We start from the raw sequence: 21,661 nt of genomic DNA, 5'->3' as shown, positions 1-21,661 counted from the left end.
TCTGCTGCTGCCTCTTCTCGATCCCTTCTTTGCGTCTTTATATAGCGTCGTCCACTTGAAGAGCATACGCGAATATGTATATTATATGCTGCACGGTTACTGGAATTCAACTCTACCGTGGTCTTGTCGTTACATTGTTGCGGATGCGCGGCTTGCCAACTCTCTGCTTCTTCTTCTTCTTCTTTTTGTCACGCGACATCGCGTCGTTCTCGTTGCCTTTCCCGCGCTCTTTATTGGTGACTTTGTTGCAGAGTATGAGAGAGGCGGAGGCATCCTTGGCTGGCAGCCAAGGTTGTCGCAAGTCGCGAGGTGCGCGCACGATTCTCTGAGTCCGGACGTTTAACGCCCTCGGTGACCCGGACAGGTATGCGCGTACATCCGTCGGGATTTCGCGGTAAGGTCAATCGACTGTGACTCTACGACGTTGAACTGGCTTTACTCGAGAAAAGAAAACAGGATGCGGCCGAATCATCCCTTTTCGGAGAGTGCGAGAGGTGTCGTCAGTAAGAAGTTCCGTTTTTTGGCTTGAGTTCTGTGTTAAAGAGTGGCGGGTAATCGCTTCAGACTGGCAAAGTGTTCCGTGGCGAGAAAATGAGGTCGTGGGTTCGAGTTTCGGCAGCGTCTGGTCGCATTGTGCTAGCTACAATAATCGTTCTTGCCTGTACCAGCACTGAAAAAGTGCTGAAGAGACTGTTATGTCGCTTTGAGTACCTTGGCTTCTTCCACGACGTTGAGTGCATCAATCGCTCAATCAATATAGTCAGTCTGACAAATATATGGAAGGGGAAGTGGTTAGGTCATTCTATCAATCAAGATGCACCTTCTGAGTTAAGCTGTATACAGTAGAGAGAGCGGTTACGACTTCTCCAATCAATCAGTTAATCAATCTGTCAGTCAATCAATAGATCAATCAATGAATGGGGACATAATAAGTATGCCGGGGCAGAAGGTAGAGTGGCTAGACTTCTCCGTCCTGAGGTTGTTCTTTCTTTCAACGAATGATCAAGACCAAAGCTAGCACGCGTGTAACTCAGCGTGACATGGCCGATGGAGCGTATGTAAGCACAAAGACACTGTCCTCGAGAAGAACACGTTGTTTCTTTTATTATTACTGCTGCGTCGATGCGGATCGGACGAAGCCTTCATCCACCGGACTCCCCGGCCATCAACCTTCAGGTGTAGTCGACGAAGTTGTCGCTGTAGACGACCGGTCCCAGGGGCACTTGCGAGGGCGTCACGTTGTCGCGTCGCGCCTTCTTTCTCAGTTCTGGCGGCAGGTCTCTGTAGGCGGCGTCCGGCAGCGCCTCGTTGCATCGGTAGACCAGGTCCGACCAGATGATGGCCTCCTGCGAGAAGCAGAACACTCCGAGGCGACCTCCCCTGAGCGCCGAGTCGTAAATATTTCCGGAGTCTGCGACCATCTGGTCGCTCTCGAAGATGCGCAGCCGGATGAGGCCCAGTTCGGGGCGGTGCAACAGGAGCCAGCGGTAGGCCACCCTCTCCTTCCAGCCCACGTTGCGCGGGTCGCGCCACAGGAGACGAACCTGGGTGGTTACCAGGTGGGGGAGGGAGGACCTCGACCGCATTAGTGGGATTTCGAGTTTTACTAAGGGCTTGAGAAATAAGTCACGACTCTTTCTGAGCGCTACGTCATAAATGACAGCTCAAGTAGTACGCAGTGTCTACAAACACACACATGGGCAGTTCCATAAAGTGCTCCTAAATGTTAGGCACACGGAGGTTCTTACATTTCGCCCTTGTATATCAAGGAAGGAAGGAACAGGAGAGAAAGGAAAGGCAGGGATGTTAACCAGTCTAGAAGGACCGGTGTGCTACCCTACACTGGGGGAAGGGATATGAACGCCTGGCGAGGTTGGAATGGAATAGCGTGCATCTATACGTGACCTCGAAATTAAGGAGAAATAGGTACGGACAGGGCATGCAGCGAAAAGGCAAGAAGATAGCCACTGGTCATTAAAAGTAACAGAGTGGACTACAAGCTTGGGAAGGCAAGCGCGTTAGGGAGTGAGAGGAAGCTAGGTGGACAGATACAAAGGCACCTTGCGTAGATAGCGTGGCCGCAGCAAACACCTGGTTAATTGGAGAAACATGAGAGACGCCTTTGCCCTGCAGTAAACCTAGTCGGGGTGATGATGATGATGATGATGTGTTACCTGTCCCGGCGTGTGTCCGGTGTGCCACAGCGCGTTCCTGAGCGTCTCCCCCGGTCCGGTGTCCGAGTGGACGAGCTTGAGCTGTATGCCCGGCTCGGCCACGGCCCGGAAAGGCGTGGCCTGCCAGTACGTCTGGCTGCTCTTCTTCCACATGACGGCGTAGAAGTGGCCGTTGTCCTGGTAACCGAACACGAAGCCCACGTAGTCGTCGTCCACTTCGGTGTCGACGAAGAAGGTGCCTGCGCAATAAGCGACATGGAATCTCCGTTTACGGTACGCCTATGGCGTTTCTTTAGCTCCCTCCTAGCCATTTGGAACGACCAACGGACCGATGGGGTATCGAACCGCGAGTGATGTCCGCACGCGCCCGCTAGCGATGTCTACGCATGGCAAAGATATAGAGAAACACATTCCCGCGGCGGGATCTGAACCCGGGTCCCCTCCAAGTTTGTCAGCGTTGTGAAAACGCCCCAAGCGCCTCGACTCTTGGGCTTGCGCGAAGGACGTTCTGGAACTGTCAGCGTTTCAGAACTCCTGCGAGCCTGCCTGCTGAGGCTTTGCTCATGAGGCATAGTTTTACGGCGTCGATCTTCGGTACTCCAGGTTCCAAAGTCAGTTCCCGCCGGCGGAAGATCTTGAATAAGGCTTTCGCTCATATTTATCTGGTGCGCGTGTGCGCTGACGGAACTTGAGTCTGTGTCGGCGTGACGTCAGCAGCGTTGCCATGACGTAACTGGTGTGCGTGGAAGCACAATCAATTGGTTGATTGGTTTGTTATATATATATATATATATATATATATATATATATATATATATATATATATATATATATATATATATATATATTGTATAACGCTTTGTGCAAATCGGTATCAGCACATGCACAACAAGCGCATCCGCAGTAGGCGCACATCTGCCACGGCTTGCTCCTGCACGTGTTGCGATCTTTAGACCCGCGGCAGCAGCTGCGGCCTCGTATATCCACTCGAATGAGAAGAGGTTTTTCAAGTGGGGCCCCCTTCAAAGCATGACGCTCGATTTCGGGGCTGGGAAACACCGAGCCCGGGAAACGCGCAGATCGTGGTATACACAGGCGCGAACACCTGTGTTTACGGAGTGACGGAGAGGACAGCAAACGAAACTAAGAAGCTAAACCATGAAATCTGTGACGGTAGCCCTTATTGGCACCGCGCTGTCTGCTTTACACTCTCCCCCCTCTTATCTTTGAGAGAAGAAGAAAGAGGGGACGCACTGGTTTCGTGGAGTGACGAATGACTCGCGAAAGTGGTCGAGAGAAGTGGAATTTTTGCAAGGGCTCGTTTCTTTGTTAGAAACTATTAAAGGAAACCGACAGGCAATTAGGCCAAGCAAGGCATTGGCGGTATTAATTGCTGTCTTTAACTGTAGTGTAGTAATTGTGTCGTAAATTGAAATGATTTAAAGTGGACGAAAGAACACCCTTGCCATTGGTGGGATCCGAACCCGCAGCCTTTGTGGGTTTGGATGGCAACACTCCGTCTTAACCGGGATGCTCCGCTCAAGCTTCAGCGGTGAACACACCGCTCAACCTTAAGACCACTTAAACAGACCGCTTAAACAGGACGTCTGGTGCATACCTGGTAGCAGAATCTTTCATAAACGTCACTTCGTCCATGACTACCGTATATCAATGCAACAAGATCATCGTTAGACAACGACAACTGAAATCGTGACGTCCGTTAGGCCGGAACACTTAGCAGGGCAACGTCAAAAAAAAAAAAAAGAAGAAAGAAAAACGGACAACAAAGAGTGGTACACAGGATGGGCGCAAACTTCCAAGAAGTTTGCAGCTGCACCTGACCTGTGTGCCTCTCTTCTTTGTCCGCGTCTTTTGGCGCTGCGCTGCTAAATGTTCTAGAATGTACCAACTGGCCCAAACTTCAGCGTTACCCCGTAGGTCAGGTCATAACCTAGTGAACGTTGTCGGCGGACTCACCTTCGAAGTCGACGCCTCCGAAGTGCTGGAACCCGACTGCGAGTCCCGGGTCCGAGTTCATTGTCTGCACTATCTCGGCTCCCTTGTTGTAGACGACCCAGTGGGGGTCAATCTGCGAGTCGCCCTCCGGGTCGAGCACCACCGTCTGGTAGGCGCGGAAGTCGGTCGCGTACACGCGACGGTTGTCCGGACACACGTCCAGGGCGTCCGGCACCGAGTCGCCGTCAAAGTCCTCGCGGCAGGCGTCCCCGACCCCAGTCCTGTTGGTGTCCCGCTGGTCCGGGTTCGGAACTAGGGCGCAGTTGTCCTGGCGAGAGGAGTATGAGACAAACTGTTCTTATGCTGCCTGTTACGCGTGAAGTAGACACACGCTTACTGTAAGCGTGACTCATGAACTTGAAATGCGAAGCACAGAGTGGAGGCATGCATGCAGATAGACAGGAAACAAAGCAAAGGTAGCCGCCGCGGTGGTCTAGTGGTTATAGTGCTCAACTTCTGACCCGAAGGTCGCAGGATCGAACCCCGGCCGCGGCGGCCGCATTTTCGATGGAAGCGTAAATGCTAGAAGGCCGTGTACCTAAATATAGGTGCACGTTAAAGAACGCCAAGTGTTCGAAAATTTCAGTGCTGTGCTCTGCACTACGGCGTCCCTCACAAGCATATCGTGGTTTCGGAACGTAAAATCCAACAATTATAACAAAGCAAAGGTAAAGTATGTGTGCCTCGCGCTTCAACGCAGCGAATCTGTGTCGGGCCCAAGAAAGGAGCGCTATAGCGCTCCTTTCTTGTGGTCATTCTACCATGCCTGGCGTCAAAGCAACAAATTGTGTTGCTGTAACGGCAAACAAACGGAAGACAGACACACACACACGAAAACTAAGGGCCTGAACACACGTACGCGTTGCAGCGCAGGCCTTAAGTGTGTGCTTCGCGCTGCGGGTGACTTCGTTATGTGAGTGCATCGCGTTTCTGCATTATGTTCATTTTCGCGCCTACTGTATGCCATGACATTGCACCAACACGAAAAAACACCAAAAATACATGCAGACAGAAACAAGCGGGAAGCGTTTGCTTTTCAACTCGTAAAATATATCCGTATGTCTATTGCTTGTGTTCATTGCTTGTGTCCGTGAGTGCTTTGTACACACAGACACCCATACACGAACGCGAGACGTGTGCTTCGCTTTGCTTGTGAGTGCTTTTGTGAGGTGGTTAAGCAGTAACGCTCAGATGCTGTGCGTCCGAAACAGCTATTGCATGTGCTCGTTTTCGCTCCTACCATATCGTGGCATCGAGGGTGCGCTGTGTCGAGCAAAGGAACATTCATTGTGAAGAGGCTGACGTGAAGACGTGAGGATTGTAATGGAGCAATGAACGTCGACAAAGTGGTCGAAGTTTCTCTAGTGGCCGAAGTGCGTTGGCGGGCTAGTTGGTTGACAATCATAATAAGTTTGAACAGCGCAACTGAACGCGAACAAAGAGCACATACACACTCTATATTCTATAGTGAGTAGTCTGGGCTCTCTTCGAAACGATTGTCACTTGCCTGGCTGTCCGGTACTCCGTCGTTGTCCTTGTCGAAGTCACAGGCGTCCCCTTCCCCGTCCGAGTCGGTGTCCAGCTGGTCCGCGTTCGGGTCGTCGGGACAGTTGTCCCTGTTGTCTTGAACGCCGTCTCTGTCCCGGTCGATGTTGTCGTCACAAGCGTCTCCCACGAGGTCGCGGTCTGTGTCCACCTGCAGAGTACGGTGTGTTATGCTGGTGTGTTTCTGTCGAAAATGTAATGTAAAAATATGTTCCGACAAATAGAAACATTGTGAACTAACAGTTGTACGTAAAGACAGGGTTCCCCAGGCAAGCTGTTGGCCAGCCTGCCTGGGGTACCCTGGCAGGCTGGCCAACATGCCAGCCTGCCTGACGTGGTGGGCATATCCGACCTTGTCACCGTTGATAAGAAAAAAAACGTTCGGCCTGAGAATATTGCTGGAGTTGGCTTGTCGGCACGGCGAATAGTTGTTAGTTCGGCGACTGCTAAGGCGGAGACGATTTCTCAGCGCTTGAAGCCTCGGTCTTCCCCTGAATTTCAGTTTTGTCTGTCGCCTCTGCCGTCTTAGTGTAAAAGTTTAATATGTGGTGTCACGTGGTATCACTGGAGTTAGTATATTAACGCCACGTGGCCTTTACAACTAACACGTCAGGAATGAGGGAGTACCTTTGACGAACCGAAATCACCCTATTGAAATGTCGACCAGCTAGTCTGTAGTTCAGGGGAAGATGGTATCTTGAAGCGATGAAAGATCCTTGGAACACGGAATGTCTCAGGAGCCATCGTTTCCGCAAGCGCACTTAGTTGCAGCCTTGAAGAAGACAATGAGGGTGGCGAAGAAGACAACACCGCTCGTCGCAACGTTTGCTCGAGCGACACCCCGTGTACGTTCCAAGGATTTTTCATAGACCAGCTGGTTTTTGAAACTTGCACAATATTTCAAACGTATCGAAATGTGTATCGAAATTGGGCTCATAATGTCGATCGGGGGCAAGCCACCATTACACATCAGACGTGCTGTTAACCGCAGGCCAGGTGGTCGTTGGGATTCTTGGCTCATGTTTCCAGCGCTGTGTTGCGAGGTGGCATAAGGCTCGCGCGCCTCTACACCACCACCCACTCACCTGGTCGTAGTTGGAGACCCTGGGACAGTTGTCGCAGGTGTCTCCGAGGCCGTCTCCGTCCGTGTCGGCCTGGTCCCTGTTGGGCACCGTGGGACAGTTGTCTCTCTCGTTGGGCACGCCGTCGTTGTCGGCGTCCTGGTCGCAACTGTCGCCGCGCCCGTCTCCATCCGAATCCGTCTGGTCCGGGTTCGACACCAGGGGGCAGTTGTCGCACGCGTCACCCTGTGCAAAGCAGGATCAAAGCCATATGTGAAATTGGCTTGAATCTATCTATCAATGGGACATTAAACCCCAACAATTATCTATCTATCTATCTATCTATCTATCTATCTATCTATCTATCTATCTATCTATCTATCTATCTATCTATCTATCTATCTATCTATCTATCTATCTATCTATCTATCTATCTATCTATCTATCTATCTATCTATCTATCTATCTATCTATCTGTGTTGTCGCATATATCTATTTGACCATTTTGCTTGGTCATACACAGGCTGTTAATTCAACTGATCAGCCAATCAATCCAGTCAATCAGTCAGTCAATCAATCAATCCAGTCAAACTGAGTGATGTCCAAAACTGGTGTGACACGACCACTGTCCGGTTGTCCCCGCGGCGTCATTGTCGTTTTCTCGGCCTGCCTAGTTCAGGGCTGGGCGCGCGCTCTCACTCTCATAGTTTCCCACTTATTGGAAGTGCGCCAGGGTCGACCGCCTTTTTCTTTTTTTTCCGCTGCCCCTTCTCACGCGAGAATCTCGTTTCCGCGTCGAGTAGTCGCGTGAGCGAGCGAGCGTGCTCCTACATATAATTGAGTTGGCGGCAGTGGTCGCGATCCGAGCGCCGTCCTCTCTCCTGGACAGAAGCTTCGTGGCGCGACATCGATCGCTCTATGCAGCCTACGGAGCGGCCTAACGTGTGGCCAGCCACGATGGCGTAGCTAATCAGGCAAGTCGGTAATCTTTCGGAAGAAAGATAACAATAATGGCAATGGACAGTGAAGCATAAGTGAAGCATAGATAACAAAATCAAGCACGCCAGTCTTCATTCACCGTTCTTTGTCGCTAGCGCCGTTAAAGGGACCTTAGAGTGCAACAATAAGCTCGGTAAGACTGATAAATTGTACTTTGAAAACTCTAGTGGCTTTAATTTCACCACGATAGGTTTAACAGTATGATAAATTATACTTTGAAAACTCTAGTGGCTTTAATTTCACCACGATAGGTTTAACAGTATGATAAATTATACTTTGAAAACTCTAGTGGCGTTAATTTCACCACAATAGGTTTAACAGTAAATCAGAAAACCAACGTGGAAAGTTTCACTTTTATATTTCCCGCCGAAATCTTCGATGGGGACGTCACGGTAATCGAGGTATTTTTCAGTATTCCGGCCGCCGCATTGCCTCCACGAAATTTCCTGAAGCCTGGTATGTTAAGTCTCCGACCCCTTCGGAAGGTAATGTACTTCATTTCTACAGATTAAGAACTGCGTAGGCCTTAGTAGACGCCGTCGAAGTCTATGACGTCACGGCGACTGGTACGGGGCGTCGCCACCCGCATTTTCTCCTTGCGCGTTTTCTCGATTACCGGTCGTCTTCTGACAGCAGGTGTGGTGATTTCGGCGTCGTGGGAGAGTAATGTACTAACAGGAGAAAAATCGGTTTTCTCTTTAATGTCGCTTTAACTTTCATCACGTAAAGACAACCGCTATACAGGCTTATCTGCCCTCATTAAAGCCGCCATGTTGCTGTACAATAAGGTGGGAAGCTGGGATCGTGACGTCACCGAATGTTGCCAGTACATCGCACGCGAGTTTTGGCGTTATTCAGTTACGGAGACCTATAACGTTGCGGTCGCGTGTTTGTCAGATTCGAGGAGGTGAACCGTAGCAGTGAATGTGCTGCATGACGTCACTGTATCTGCCATGTTGTAGTACCAGTACCTTTAGAAGCTGCTTTCGTAACGGTCGCGTAAAAGCTGAGAACGTTGACAGTATGCAGCCAGGGGCTCTCCTCGCAGGCTCGTACCCCGTCTAGCGGCGTGAAAAGGAACTGCGAATGCTTTTCCAAGTACAAGCTATTCAGCATGTGTGAATTCGAATATGACATGCAACTTCGAATTCAGCGCGGCGAGCGACGGAAACACATTGGGAGATAAAGGCCGCCGAAGTAGCGCTTCGTGGTATGCATGCTCGATGATTTCTTTGCGTGAGCCGCCTTGGTGGCTTAGCGGTTCTGTTGCACTACTAAGCTAGAGGCTATGCGGGTTTGGTTCCCGACAACAGCTACGGTGTTTCGATGGGCGCGAAATTCAAAAGTGCCCGTGTACCTAGACTTGCGTGCGCGTTCAAGAGTTCCACATGGTCAAAATTAATCCGGGTTCAATCCCCACCATTGTGTAGTTCATATTGGTATCGTCTTTGGGCACGTGACACCCTATAATTTATGTGTTTGATTATTCTGCTGCTCTCGACACCTAACACTAGCAACTACGTGTAAGCATGTCACTGCGATACTTGCAGCACTGCGGCCCCGCCACGGTGGTCTAGTGGTTATGGCGCTCGACTGCTGACCCGAAGGTCGCGGGATCGAATCCCGGCCGCGGCGGCTGCATTTTCGATGGAGGCGAAAATGTCTGAGGCCCGTGTACTTAGCTTTAGGTGCACGTTAAAGAACCCCAGGCGGTCGAAATTTCCGGAGCCCTCCACTACGGCGTCTCTCATAATCATATGGTGGTTTTGGGATGTTAAACCCCAGATATTATTATTGCAGCACTGCGAGAGCGTGCGCTGTATAAAATCTTTCACATCACATCTTTCAGACTCACATATTTCACAGGCCCCGCCACGGTGGTCTAATGGTTATGGCGCTCGACTGCTGACCCGAAGGTCGCGGGATCGAATCCCGGCCGCGGCGGCTGCATTTTCGATGGAGGCGAAAATGTCTGAAGCCCGTGTACATAGATTTAGGTGCATGTGAAAGAACCCCAGGTGGTCGAAATTTCCGGAGCCCTCCACTACGGCGTCTCTCATAATCATATCGTGGTTTTGGGACGTTAAACCCCAGAAAATATGATTAATTATTGTTACCACATATTTCACACATCTTTCAGCTCGTTGCAGGTCATGTGGGTGTTGCCCTTTTTTCAATAACATAGTGATTATCTTGAGGCACAACAATAAAAGGGCTCGGGAGCTCGCGGAAGCGTTCTTCATCGAAATGATGCGTGACGATTGCACATCGGAATTTTTCTTTTGTATTGCTAAATTGCTAGGAACGCATGGTTAGTAAATTTTTTTCACGCGACCTAGAATCCTGCGGACGCGTGGTGTACATTCTCGCGTATTCAGTTCTTTTTTTTTAAATAAATTTCAATTGTTAGTCAGCGCTCGTCTTGTGTCCATGTGTCACCGTCGTTTTCGCGCTGGTTTTCCAATTATACATCGATCCCGAGTCGTTCACCTTTCTACCTTACTGCTATTTATTATAAGCTGTACACCCTGTTTCAAAATGTAGCCGGCTATTTGTGCGCAAGCTTCACGTCCGCGTTCGAATAAAATCCTCCGGGCGCTTCGCGCACTACAACTGCTCCCACGGGAGTGGTCTTTCCGAGCGGTGTATAGCGGGTCCCGCAAGTCGACCTCTTCACGCGTCCGGCATTGGGATCGATCGATCGTCGCCGCCTTTGGGTGCAAACACCGAGGTGTCGTTTTCCTCCTCCCCCAGTGTTTGCTTCCTTCGCTATACGGCCGGACGAGCCAATCACTCGGCGCGGTTCAGCTTTTTTTTTCTTTTTGTATTTAAGTAACGTGCAGTTTTTTAACACACTGACGGAGCAACAGCGCTAATGTCGAACAATCTGACAAGGTAGGCAAAACACACACACACACACACACACACACACACACACACACACACACACACACACACACACACACACACACGCACGCACGCACACACACACACACACACACACGCACGCACGCACGCACGCACGCACGCACGCACGCACGCACGCACACACACACACACACACACACACACACACACACACACACACACACACACACACACACACACACACACACACACACACAGATATATACACAGAGCAGGGGCGTAGCCAGAAATTTTTTTCGGGGGGGGGGGGTTCAACCATACTTTATGTATGTTCGCGCGTGCAAGCAAAACTGAAAAATTTCGGGGGGGTTGAACCCCCCCAACCCCCCCCCCCCCCCTTGGCTACGCCCCTGATACAGAGACACGCGCGCGCGCTTGTGTTATCTTATCTCTCCTGCTCTGTCCTTTTTTTTTTTTTTGCTCTTGTGTAACAGGCCAAAGCTGCTATGGTGCATTTTAATGGTGTAACACCAGTCTATTGTCCTTGATGTATGAGTGGGCCTGTGTACAAGTTTCCCTTTATGTGCAGTTTCGAACTATCTTTATGAAATGCTTTTCAATAAAATTCTTACTTTTCTTTACGCGGGAGCCAAAACTGTAGTGTTCTGCGCAGCCGTTTCCCGAGGCAAGAAACGAGACAATCTTTCGTAGTCGTCTGCTGCGCCGCTCTTCAGCGGATACACACACTGGGCATTAACGTCACCAAGCCAGTGGCTGGTTTTACTTGAAGAAATAGATGGGAGTGCAGCAGCTCGTAGCACACCACTGCCTCTTTACGGCATGAACCATGCGGTCTTCCATCGCTGGCCTAATCTAGTTAAGCAAATGTTTGATTACAAAGTGCTGTCCACATGTGCCAGGATGCAAGATGTGTGCTTGGTCTTCGTATACCGCGATACCTGTTGGGCCTGAACACAAACACGCACCCTCTAAGTCGGTGTACCGGATACGCGTAGCAGTTTACCAAATGTCATAGGCGTGTGCAGGGTTCCCCTTCGGAGGGGGGTGGGGGCGAAGCCGGGCGAAGGAGGTTCATCGCAGCGGCCCCCCCTCTCCCTGTTGTCAATGTATGGGGCAGAGTTTGCCCCCCCCCCCCTTCCCCACCCTGCGCACGCCTATGCCAACTATGTACACCCGACTGCAAAAGTTTACGGGACGTGGGCTCACTGCAAATGGGAATTTCTGCTCTGTTAGAGAATGACCCTTCTAATCTAACGGGTAACTGTATAGGTGGCAGTAACTACTGCAGGCTAGAACATTTGCTTGGAGGCTGCGTTCTCGGACAAAGCAGGAATATTGATTTTTCTAAAATTTTGCGTCCCGGTACACTTGTGCTGCTGGGTGTACATAGACTGTACAAACTCGCCTTGTAGTCGGGTCCGTCCGGGTCGGTGTCCTCTTGTCCGGGGTTCGCGGACAGCGGGCAGTTGTCCGGGTTGTTAGGAACGCCGTCGTTGTCGGCGTCCGAGTCGCAGGCGTCTCCCTGGCCGTCCCCGTCGGCGTCTTCCTGGCCCGAGTTCGGGGTGCCCGGACAGTTGTCCGGCCGGCACCGGGCCTGTCGGCATGGCAGTGCCACCTGCGACAACACCGCAGTCCAACCGCATTGGTGTGCATTCTAACGAATGTAAAGCGAACGCCTTTATAGAACGAATTGACCTGTATAACGAAGGGTTCCTCACATCCAGTGTTGTATGCGTTACCGAAAAAAAGTAACTAAATACGTTACTCGTTACACTAAAGAAAAAGGAACGCGTTACCGCCCTACGTTACCCATAAAAAAAGTTAACGCGTTACCGTTACCGTTACTGAAAAAAAAAAAGTAACGGACGTTACTTTTGCCGTTACTCCATGGTTAGAAATCTTAATCAGTCCCACTTCGCAGCAGGAACCTAAAAATAGCAACTTTAGAAAGCTCATATTTATATTTCACATAAAAGTTCTAGCCCAAACAACAATTTTGCCCGAAGTACTGATTTAACGAGAATAATTTGCACAAATGCGCTCTACCTCGGCAGTACTATAGTGGCCTAAAGTTGCCTGTAGAGTTACATGTGGTGACTTCTGCCTCTGTGGCACATGGGGAAGCGATTTTACGCAGTGGATAACAAAAAATGATCGATTTCATCATCAACGCTCTCGGCAACGGAAACATCACTGAACAAATCTGCACTAATTATGACGGCGTGTTTCTACTTACAAGATAAATGTGCAAATTTTGTAGCAATAAAGAAATGCTTAAATAGCATCAGTCTGTGGAAACATATTTGCGCACATGAACATCCTTTTTTTTTTTAGTTTAGCCTGCATAATTACTGCAAATATTGCGACTGTGTATGTAAAGTTTCAGGGTTAGCCTCGCTCACTCAGGTTTTCAATAACTAGAAACCTAGTCGGAGTTGCGGATAGCAAGAAGCAAAAGTAATTTTTAATACTAAGTGTATAAATAGTGCTACAGTATTGCAGGGACAACTTCCTAATGTAACTACAAATTGCTGAATGTAAGCAATGTAAGCAACAGCTGCCTTTCAAAGTTTTAATCGGACAGCCTGACTCGCTTGTTAGCGCATACGTCCGCACCTACGCTAAGTAGGAGCTCGACGAATGCGTTATGTGGTACTCGTGTTTCAAGAAGAGCTGGTGAACGAGCGGAAAGTTTTCCTTGAGCCCGCTCAGCGCGATATAATGTGGCACCAAAGGTACCGAGACAGTCGCTCATCTTCAGTTGGTGATGATGTCGAGAAGGTGTTTCCGAAGAAGTCATCCTCCATTGTGTTGGAGCTCACAGCGAGTTGTTGTCCACAAGCCAAGCAAATCTCGACAGCTCGCTTTTGGCGGTTACGAGGACTGCATTTCGCTTCACTGCATCGACAATCAACGACAGCTTAAACCTCGATAGCAAGGTAGCCGAAACTATAGCAGATTCATTCGAGAAATTTCGGCAATTTTCTGCCCATTGCAATTTCCCCGGCACAACAAAGGAAACCCGCATGGGGTCCCTTTGTCAACGTTAGGCGGGCCGACAGCAGTCCGCCACTATGACATGGCAACGTCGGGGCGAGCTCTGGGAATGTGGCTCCTACAAGATTAATGAATTTTGTGTAAAACTCCCGGCACAATTGGAATGAAAAGGAACGAGTAACGCGACACCTCACGTTACCGAAAAATAGTAACGTAAGTACATTACCCGTTACAGTTCCGAAATAGTAACGAGTACGTTACTAAGTTACTGAAAAAAGTAACGCGTTACCGGTAACGCCTTTACTTGTAACGCGTTACCGCCAACGCTGCTCACATCCCAGAACACTTGTTGGTAGGACAGGGGGAGGGGTTTGAACTTCCCCCAATAATTTCCTTCTCCACGCGTTTGGCGTAGAATGCTAGCTTCTTGAGTGGAGTTAAACCAAGACCCATCCTGCGTCTTTGGCATATATAGGAAGGGTTTTGGAAGCTAGGGCGTGTATAGGTAATCCATAAGAAAAAAAAAAAACTACATTGCAAACGAAAGAGAGAAACGTTTGTTTGCTTGAGCTTTGCGCCTCCGGTGACACGGTATTTCCCTGACGCCCAGAAGTTTGCGGACAACTTCAGGCGCCTTAGTACTACGTTACGACCGTATTCTGTGAGTGTCTGCTTGACATCTTGACCGCTAACAAAAAGACGGAATACAGTGAAAGCAACGACAACATGTTGTCGTTCCTTTCACTGTGCTCGTCTGTTTGTTAACAGTAGTGAAGTCAAGTGAAGTGAAGTGAAGTTTTTATTTCCTTTAAAACAAAGGAGGAAGCCGAGGCTAAAGGCTGAATGCCTGACAAAGGCCTCGGCTCCCTATAACGTTGGCAGACGTTGGCAAGTAAGTAAATAGGTAAGTAGACGTTGGCACTAGACGCTGTGAACACCAACTAGGTCAGACTCAAGTTCTGTGAATGTCAGTGAGTATCCCCCCCCCCCCCCCCCCCCCCCCCACGTCCCCCGGAAAGTTCCTTGCTGTGCTCACCTCCGGCCATCCATCGAGGTCCCGGTCGGGCCCGCAGTGGCGTCCGTCCCCGGCCCACCCGACGCGGCAGCGGCAGCCGTACGCCCGATCCTCTTCATCGGGGTGTCGAAAACCGGCGCGGGGCGGCACGCAGTCCGCGTTCGCGTCGCACAGGGTCCCGTCCGGGCAGGTGCCCGGTCGCGGATGGCAGCCGGACGTCTGATTGCCCAGGTAGCCCGGCAGGCACTCTCCGCACACCCTGCGCACGGAAGCGTTTCTTGTATACCAGCACTCTTGGATAGCATTGCGTCGTTAGGGCTACTTCTCTGTCCCGTGAGGTAGTAAACAAGCGAAGACACAAAAGCACGGTGAGTGCATAGTAAACAGTATCGTAGTCGCAATGACTTTCTGGCGTTTTCCTAGACTTTTCTTCTCTTTCATTCTCTTTAAATCTTCCGCACCACCTTTTCTTCCTGCCTAGTAAGGGTCGACCAACCGGAGACGGGGTGACATCCCTGTCTTTTCTCTCTCGCTCTTTCTCTTAGGGTAGAAATTACCCTTCACCGTGATATGCGATCTGGTCCGAATAATGACCGAAATAATATGCAGAAAACTTAACTGAGCAGCCGTGTGTGACGTGTTTTCAGGCTGCAGGGCAAAAAACGCGCAAAATATCTTTAAAAAACGCAATAAACACAAAGGCAAAGCAAAATCAATCAAAGCAAACAACTGAATGAACTGAACGAACAAAACATAACAAGATATGACAATATCCGGGCTGCTGCTATGGTCGAGCATCGCCGACTTCTGGTTGCGCACTTCCAGTGCTACATTCTTTTCCACTTTCTACTTCTGGTTTCTTAACTCAATTCCTGTTGTCATTATGCAAAACAAATTGTCATGAAGAGAAATAAACGAACAAGATATTAATACAAAAAAATAATATACGACGGGGGGCAGCTTCGGAGGGACTAAAAAAAAAACGCGATATTTTCTTATGCAGCCACAATCCAACGATGTTGTTGTTAAGAATGAATGCCAAGGCCTATAAGCAATGGCCAATCACTTGCGAAACAATGACTGTCGATATATTAAGCGCTCATACGACGTCATAACGATACCTCGATCCCTGCGTGTTGATGCAGCGCGAGTTTGGCACGCATCCTCCGTTCCGACCGTCGGCGCACTCGTCCACGTCTCGGCACTGCTGCGGGGAGCCGCGCGCGAACACGAGGCCGACGCCCCGGTGCTCGCCGTTGCCCTCGAAGCCTCGAGGGCACGGACCGCACCGGAAGCCCGGGTACTCATTCACGCACGCCACGCCTTGGAAGCACGGTTCGGCCGCGTCGCACTCGTCCAGGTCCTCGCAGTGGGTGCCGTTGCCCTTGCGGGTGCACGCACACACGTGTGCGGATTACGACACACGTTGCTCCGAACGCGATAACGGTATTATGCAAACGCACAGTGCAATACACACTAATGCACATTATGCAAACATCGGTGACGCCAAGGAAGATCCACGCTCTGTCCTTTAATGGTAAGGTTAAATTATACCAGTTCACTCTCTAGCCACGTAACGTTCACGCATCGTCCTGTGTATAACATTGCATACTGGTGACAGACCGAGATCGACCGTTTGCACCGCTAAGTCAACGGGCCAGTCGAATAATCAGTGGCTGAACCAATTACCAATGAATTACTGATTCATCGGTTGATCAATCCATGAATCAGTAATTCGGTGAGCGAATAATTCCGTTAACCAAACAAGTAATCGATAAACCTGTAAACCAATCATTAATCAGCCAGCCAAACTGGTGACCGGCTCATTAGACCGATCAGTATATAGGCTGATCAGTCGGAGTCAATCCGGAGTCGATCAACCGGTCATTCGTTTGATTGACCCCCTATTCATCAGCGAGTCATTCTACAGCCTTTAGATCAATGTTACACATATCTCGTCACCTTCATGACTTTACTAAACTATGTATCTTACGCACTTAGGTGCGCAATACTTGACGCTTCTTTAGAGCCACGTTGCATTTACTTAGTCATTGATAGCACAACTGATCATGCATTGGCGCTCTTTGGTCATAACTGAACCTTGCGCCACTAAAAACAACATACCATCATCGTCATCAGCGAGTCATTTGATGAAGCGAGCATGATTCGACGAACTAGTTAATATCGTTTGTTCGTTTAATCATTCAGTCACTCATCAAACTATTCATGCGATGTTAGTCAATCAAGTTGTCCATCGAAATCTCGCTACCACGTACGTGGAATCCCTCGGGACACGGTCCGCAGTGGTATCCTCCTCCGGGAGCGTTCCGGCACGTCACTCCCGGAAAGCAGGGCTTTTCCTGCTCGCACCGGTCGGCCGGCTGGCAGCGGACGCCGTCGCCCGTGTAGCCCGTAGGACACGGTCCGCACCGATAGTCACCGTGCGGCACATCCACGCACCGCACCCCCGGAAAGCAGGGCCGGCTCGCGCACGTCGCGGGGGCCGCGCCCACGTTCATGACCAGGTCCTCGTCGTGAGACCGCCGCTGGCACAGGTGGCAGCGGGACAACGTCTCGGTCAGCATCAGCAGGGCTCGCGTCTGCACTTCTATGGCTTTCTTGGACTCCTGGGAAAGGGAATGGGGTTGAGAAGGAGAGATCCCTTATCTGGTTGAGTCCCGTTGTCCGACGTATATTGGGCACGCGAAATCATAGGAAGAGTAGATAAAGATTGTGGGCAGCTTGCATTAGAGGCGCAAGGCCGCGTCACAGCGGAACTGGTAGTCTCCTAGCTAGTCCCAGCTTGCCTCAATCTAAATTAGGCTGCATTCAACTCAAGTATCCCAGGTGGTCTTGGTTCGATTACACACAACTCGATTAGTATTGATTAGGCATAGTCTTAATTAGCATTAATTACACTCCATTGGACATAATTAGAATCAAATCGTTCAGTAGTAATTAGTATCTTCCTGAGCTTGGCTTCACTAGCCTCCCTGAGAATTCGACTTGGATTGCCTACCGAGCGAGCATGAGCGCGAAAACGGGCTCATACCCGTTCCTGGTGACAGTTTTCTAGTGACCCGAAACGGCATAACGAAAAGCTTAACAGCTCCGCTATAAAGGAAATCGCATGAACAGTTCAAGTTAGGTACTTCGCGCGTTCGCTGCTGTGGTAACTTGATAATACAATTGTATATATGCCCTGGAAGTAGTTTGAAATAAGAGAAAGAGTAGTGACTTCTCAGGCACGTGCGATAAAACGTCGCGCCGCAGAGTGCCGCCATTTTGCAACTGTTTTTGCGGGGATAAGAACGATGCATTTTCATCAATGCTGCATCGTTGGTGCCCGCAGATGTCCAGTAGATTGTACAGCGGGGTTTTAGCACGATGAATGTATCGCTATAGAAGTACTGTCTCATTACTTAGTGTCCAGTATATTGGACGAATTCCCATAGATTAGTCTCGGGAGGTAATAGAAACTGCTGTTGACTGTTATAGCGCACCGGGCGAAAGGACAATTGACTATCCCACCATTACATTTTGGCTGTTGTCTGTTGACAGATTGTTGAGCAGTTGGACTCGATTACTCATAACTCGTAAGTGATCGAGCGAACAATTCCTTAATAATGTCGTAGACAGGGGCCCTGAGTAGCTTCAATTCCTCAACATCGATAAGCTATAAGTAAGACTCGCTATGAGTAACACTTACTGAATTTCCTAGCACAAATGTGTTTTCAGTTAGTAACAGTTGCATGATGGATAGTTGGTTCATAATCAGCGTTTGTCTTGCGATATTTGTTCATAGGTGTCCTTGTTTTAACCATGGTCTTATATCCTGTGTTCTGTATTAGGAACTTTTACGAAAGTGCGATAGCTGCGCACAGAATCTCTTATACCAACATCAGCTGCGTTCACCTTCATACTGGAAGACAAAAACACGTCCCTTTGAGCACTGGAACACTACATTCATTACCGTAAATGTCTAGCCAGCAACACACAACCTGATGCTTGAGAATGCGTTATGAAAGATCAGTGAGGATCTGGAAATCGGATCTTACGCTTAGCATGTCGATCAGATCGACGAGGGCCCTGGTCGCCAGTCGACCGAATTCCCCGCGAAAGTGGGCGTCTTCGGGAACTTCGCTGCCGTGGTCGCTTCTGTCTGACGTCATCGCCATTCGGCTACTGGTACTGGTGCCGCTGCCGCCGCCGCTGCTTCTGCCTGGCACGGCGACCGAAGGCGTGGTCAGGGCCTCCCGTCTGCTACAGGTCGGGGACGCCCTGCGGAGCACGTTGTGCAACGTGACGTCACGCACAGTATCCACCTTGATCCTTTTGTCCCGATAGACTCTGAGACCTGTAGACTGGCGAGCCATCTCTCGCAGAGGAAGCGAGAGGGACAGCTGCTCTTGAACCTGGCAGTCGAGGAAGACGTGAACGTCCGTGTTGGCTATCGTGTCTCTGTGTCCTTCGTTCGTCATGAAGAGGAGGACGACCTCCCGAGGCACGCCGGAGACATCCACCGCTGAAGAAGTCGGCGACGACGTATCGTTGACTACGCCACCTCTTCGGCCGACGTCGGTGGACCTTAGCCGCAGTCTCCGCTGGGCGCCCTCTAGCGCCAGTCGTAGACCGTGCGTGGTGTCACCCGTGAACTGCAGTTCCAGCAGCGCCTGTTCCTGGCTGAACCTGGGCCTGAGCGGAGCTTCTCGTAGCGTCACGGCGAGTCCCGACGCCGACGAGGCAGACAGGGTTTGCCACAGGGTCGACGAGAGGTCGAGGTCGTGCGTGAGGTACGACCTGGCCTCGGGAGGGCCACCCCCTTCCCGGCTGTCTCCTGCTGCCCTTGCAAACACCGACGACAGCACGAAGAGGGCCGCTAGTCTTGCCGACCGTGTAGTTAGCCTTAGTGCGTCGTCGTGGTCTGTCGTCATGGCCGAACGAACTGTCCCTGAACGATGCGTCACGTCCGTACGGCTTGCAGTTACCACAAGTCACTGAGGTGTCCCTATATTCGCTGATATGCTAGCGTCGACAGTACATGGGCTTTCACTTATCAGGTCGCAGTGATGTCGATGCAGGCATCGAAGGTCGAGGGTTTTAACTTCGGAAGTTTAAGGAACAAGACGCCGTCTTTCGTCACTAGCGCGATGGAACAAGCGTAGGTGTGAGCCTTGCTTGCCGCAACAAGGTTCAATGCCACGAGCACAGGTCTTACAGCCGAAGTTATCCAAGGGCGGTTTCGTTCGCGTGGTGCGGCGGCAATGTCGGCGCTACGGAGTCGCCGGAACGACTGAGAACTCATCTCCAGGCTCTCGGTTTGGTTTGAGTGTTTTTCATAATTCTTTTCTTATTCCTTCTCTTCGACGCCGCAATGTGGAGGCCATCGTTTAGCGAGGGAGGGTGGTTGCTCTTGAAGGAAGAGACCTTCTGCCTCTGATTGGCTGTGATGACGCTGGCGTCGACGTTGGAAGAGCAGCGGCGATGGCGGTCACATCTGGAGTCGCTCCTGTTGCCGATGAACGAAGCGATGAAGCCTCGGTGCTCTTCTGCACTGTCGCGGGGTTTGTGTGTCGCAAGTGCGCATGCTGCCTCGTGCGCTTGCTGTTAGTAGTGGCCTTGCCCTCGTCTCGCTTCTTTTTCGCGCCTTATCCTCCGGAGGGTTGAGGGGGGGGGGGGGGAAGGGTATGCATCGTTTTCTGTGTTACAGCAGCGATATGCGCGAGGTCTTGGCGACGCCTGTTTATTCATAGCTCGCGCTTTCACTGCCTGTGGTATCGGGTTCGGTGCAAGCCACACCAGGACTTCACCAGGCGCGTCCAGCTCATCTTCGCGGTCGTAATGGTTGCGTGTGGGTTATGTCACGGAGCGCGCAATATAATGCAATGTGTCACAACGCTCTGCGAGCTGTGTGAAAGATGTGTGTGTGGGTGGTGACGGAAAGTGTTTATTGTGGGTGTATTTAACAATTGAGAGAGAGAAAGAAAGGCAAAGGAAAGGTATCGAGGTCGCACGTGGTCTGCTACCCTACAGAAGGGGAGGGGGAGGGAAAAATAGGGAAAGGAAGTGAAATGATGGCTTACATTACGGGCCTGTGCAGGGATCATTGCACATTTCTTGCGGGCCTAAATGCGATTGGGAAGTACCCACCCTGGCGATCGAGTGGTTATGGTGCTGACTGGTGATCCGAAGGTCGCGGGTTTGAATCCCAGCCGTGGCGGCCGCATTTCGATGGAGGCAAATTGATAAAGGTACTTAGGTGCACTTGAAAGAACACTAGATGGTCGAAATTTCCGGAGCCCTCCACTACGGCTTCCCTCATTATGATATCGTAGTTTTGGGACGTAGAACTCCTACATTTATGGTTATTATTGTCATTAGGCAGTGTTGTATCTTGCAGAATTTTATTCGGGTAGTCCCGGCTCAAGTTTATCTGTGTCTACCACTATCTATGCAAAGGCTACACTTGGCGAACGATAAGCGGCCGAACGTAAACACAGGCGTTCTCTGATGGCCAGAGGGAGGGACGAGAGATTGGAGACGTGAAAAAATGGAAGACGGAAGGTCTGCCTGAGGGAGCAGCCCTTCTGCCCCGGCGTCTCTTCGTCTTCGTAGATCAGGGCTACCTTGACACGCTCTTGGCCCCGTCTTATCACCCTTGTCGAGCTCCGTCCCACAACCCATTCTAACATCCGGGGCCTTCCACACACAAGCCCTGGAAGCAAGGTCTCGTCTCCGTCTTTCCGTTGAACATACACAGTGTTCTCTTGTTCATCTATCTATCTATCTATCTATCTATCTATCTATCTATCTATCTATCTATCTATCTATCTATCTATCTATCTATCTATCTATCTATCTATCTATCTATCTATCTATCTATCTATCTATCTATCTATCTATCTATATCTATCTGTCTGTCTGTCTCTGTCTGTCTGTGTCTATCTATCTATCTATCTATCTAT

The 21,661-nt window shown here is 50.3% G+C and overlaps 2 protein-coding genes across 2 annotated transcripts in view; one reads left to right on the top strand and one right to left on the bottom strand.

Annotated features, from left to right (window-relative positions):
* The window catches only part of LOC119403330 (zinc finger protein jing), a 179,313-nt gene that overhangs the window by 63,878 nt on the left and 93,774 nt on the right, over positions 1-21,661 (top strand). The window lies entirely within an intron of this gene.
* LOC119402110 (cartilage oligomeric matrix protein) lies at positions 1,083-20,044 on the bottom strand. The gene is made up of 10 exons (XM_037669221.2): positions 18,755-20,044; positions 16,973-17,323; positions 15,818-16,080; positions 14,718-14,955; positions 12,090-12,299; positions 6,821-7,042; positions 5,698-5,886; positions 4,152-4,458; positions 2,175-2,413; positions 1,083-1,544 (listed from the first exon to the last, which is right to left on the bottom strand). Exons 1-10 carry the CDS (start codon positions 19,628-19,630, stop codon positions 1,173-1,175), a joined length of 3,267 nt encoding a protein of 1,088 aa, XP_037525149.1. The 5' UTR covers positions 19,631-20,044; the 3' UTR covers positions 1,083-1,172.

Source organism: Rhipicephalus sanguineus, chromosome 8 (assembly GCF_013339695.2).
Source record: "Rhipicephalus sanguineus isolate Rsan-2018 chromosome 8, BIME_Rsan_1.4, whole genome shotgun sequence".
NCBI classification, from domain to species: domain Eukaryota; kingdom Metazoa; phylum Arthropoda; class Arachnida; order Ixodida; family Ixodidae; genus Rhipicephalus; species Rhipicephalus sanguineus.
The sequence above is the reverse complement of the archived record's forward strand: the minus strand, read 5'-3'. Positions and strand labels throughout refer to the sequence as shown.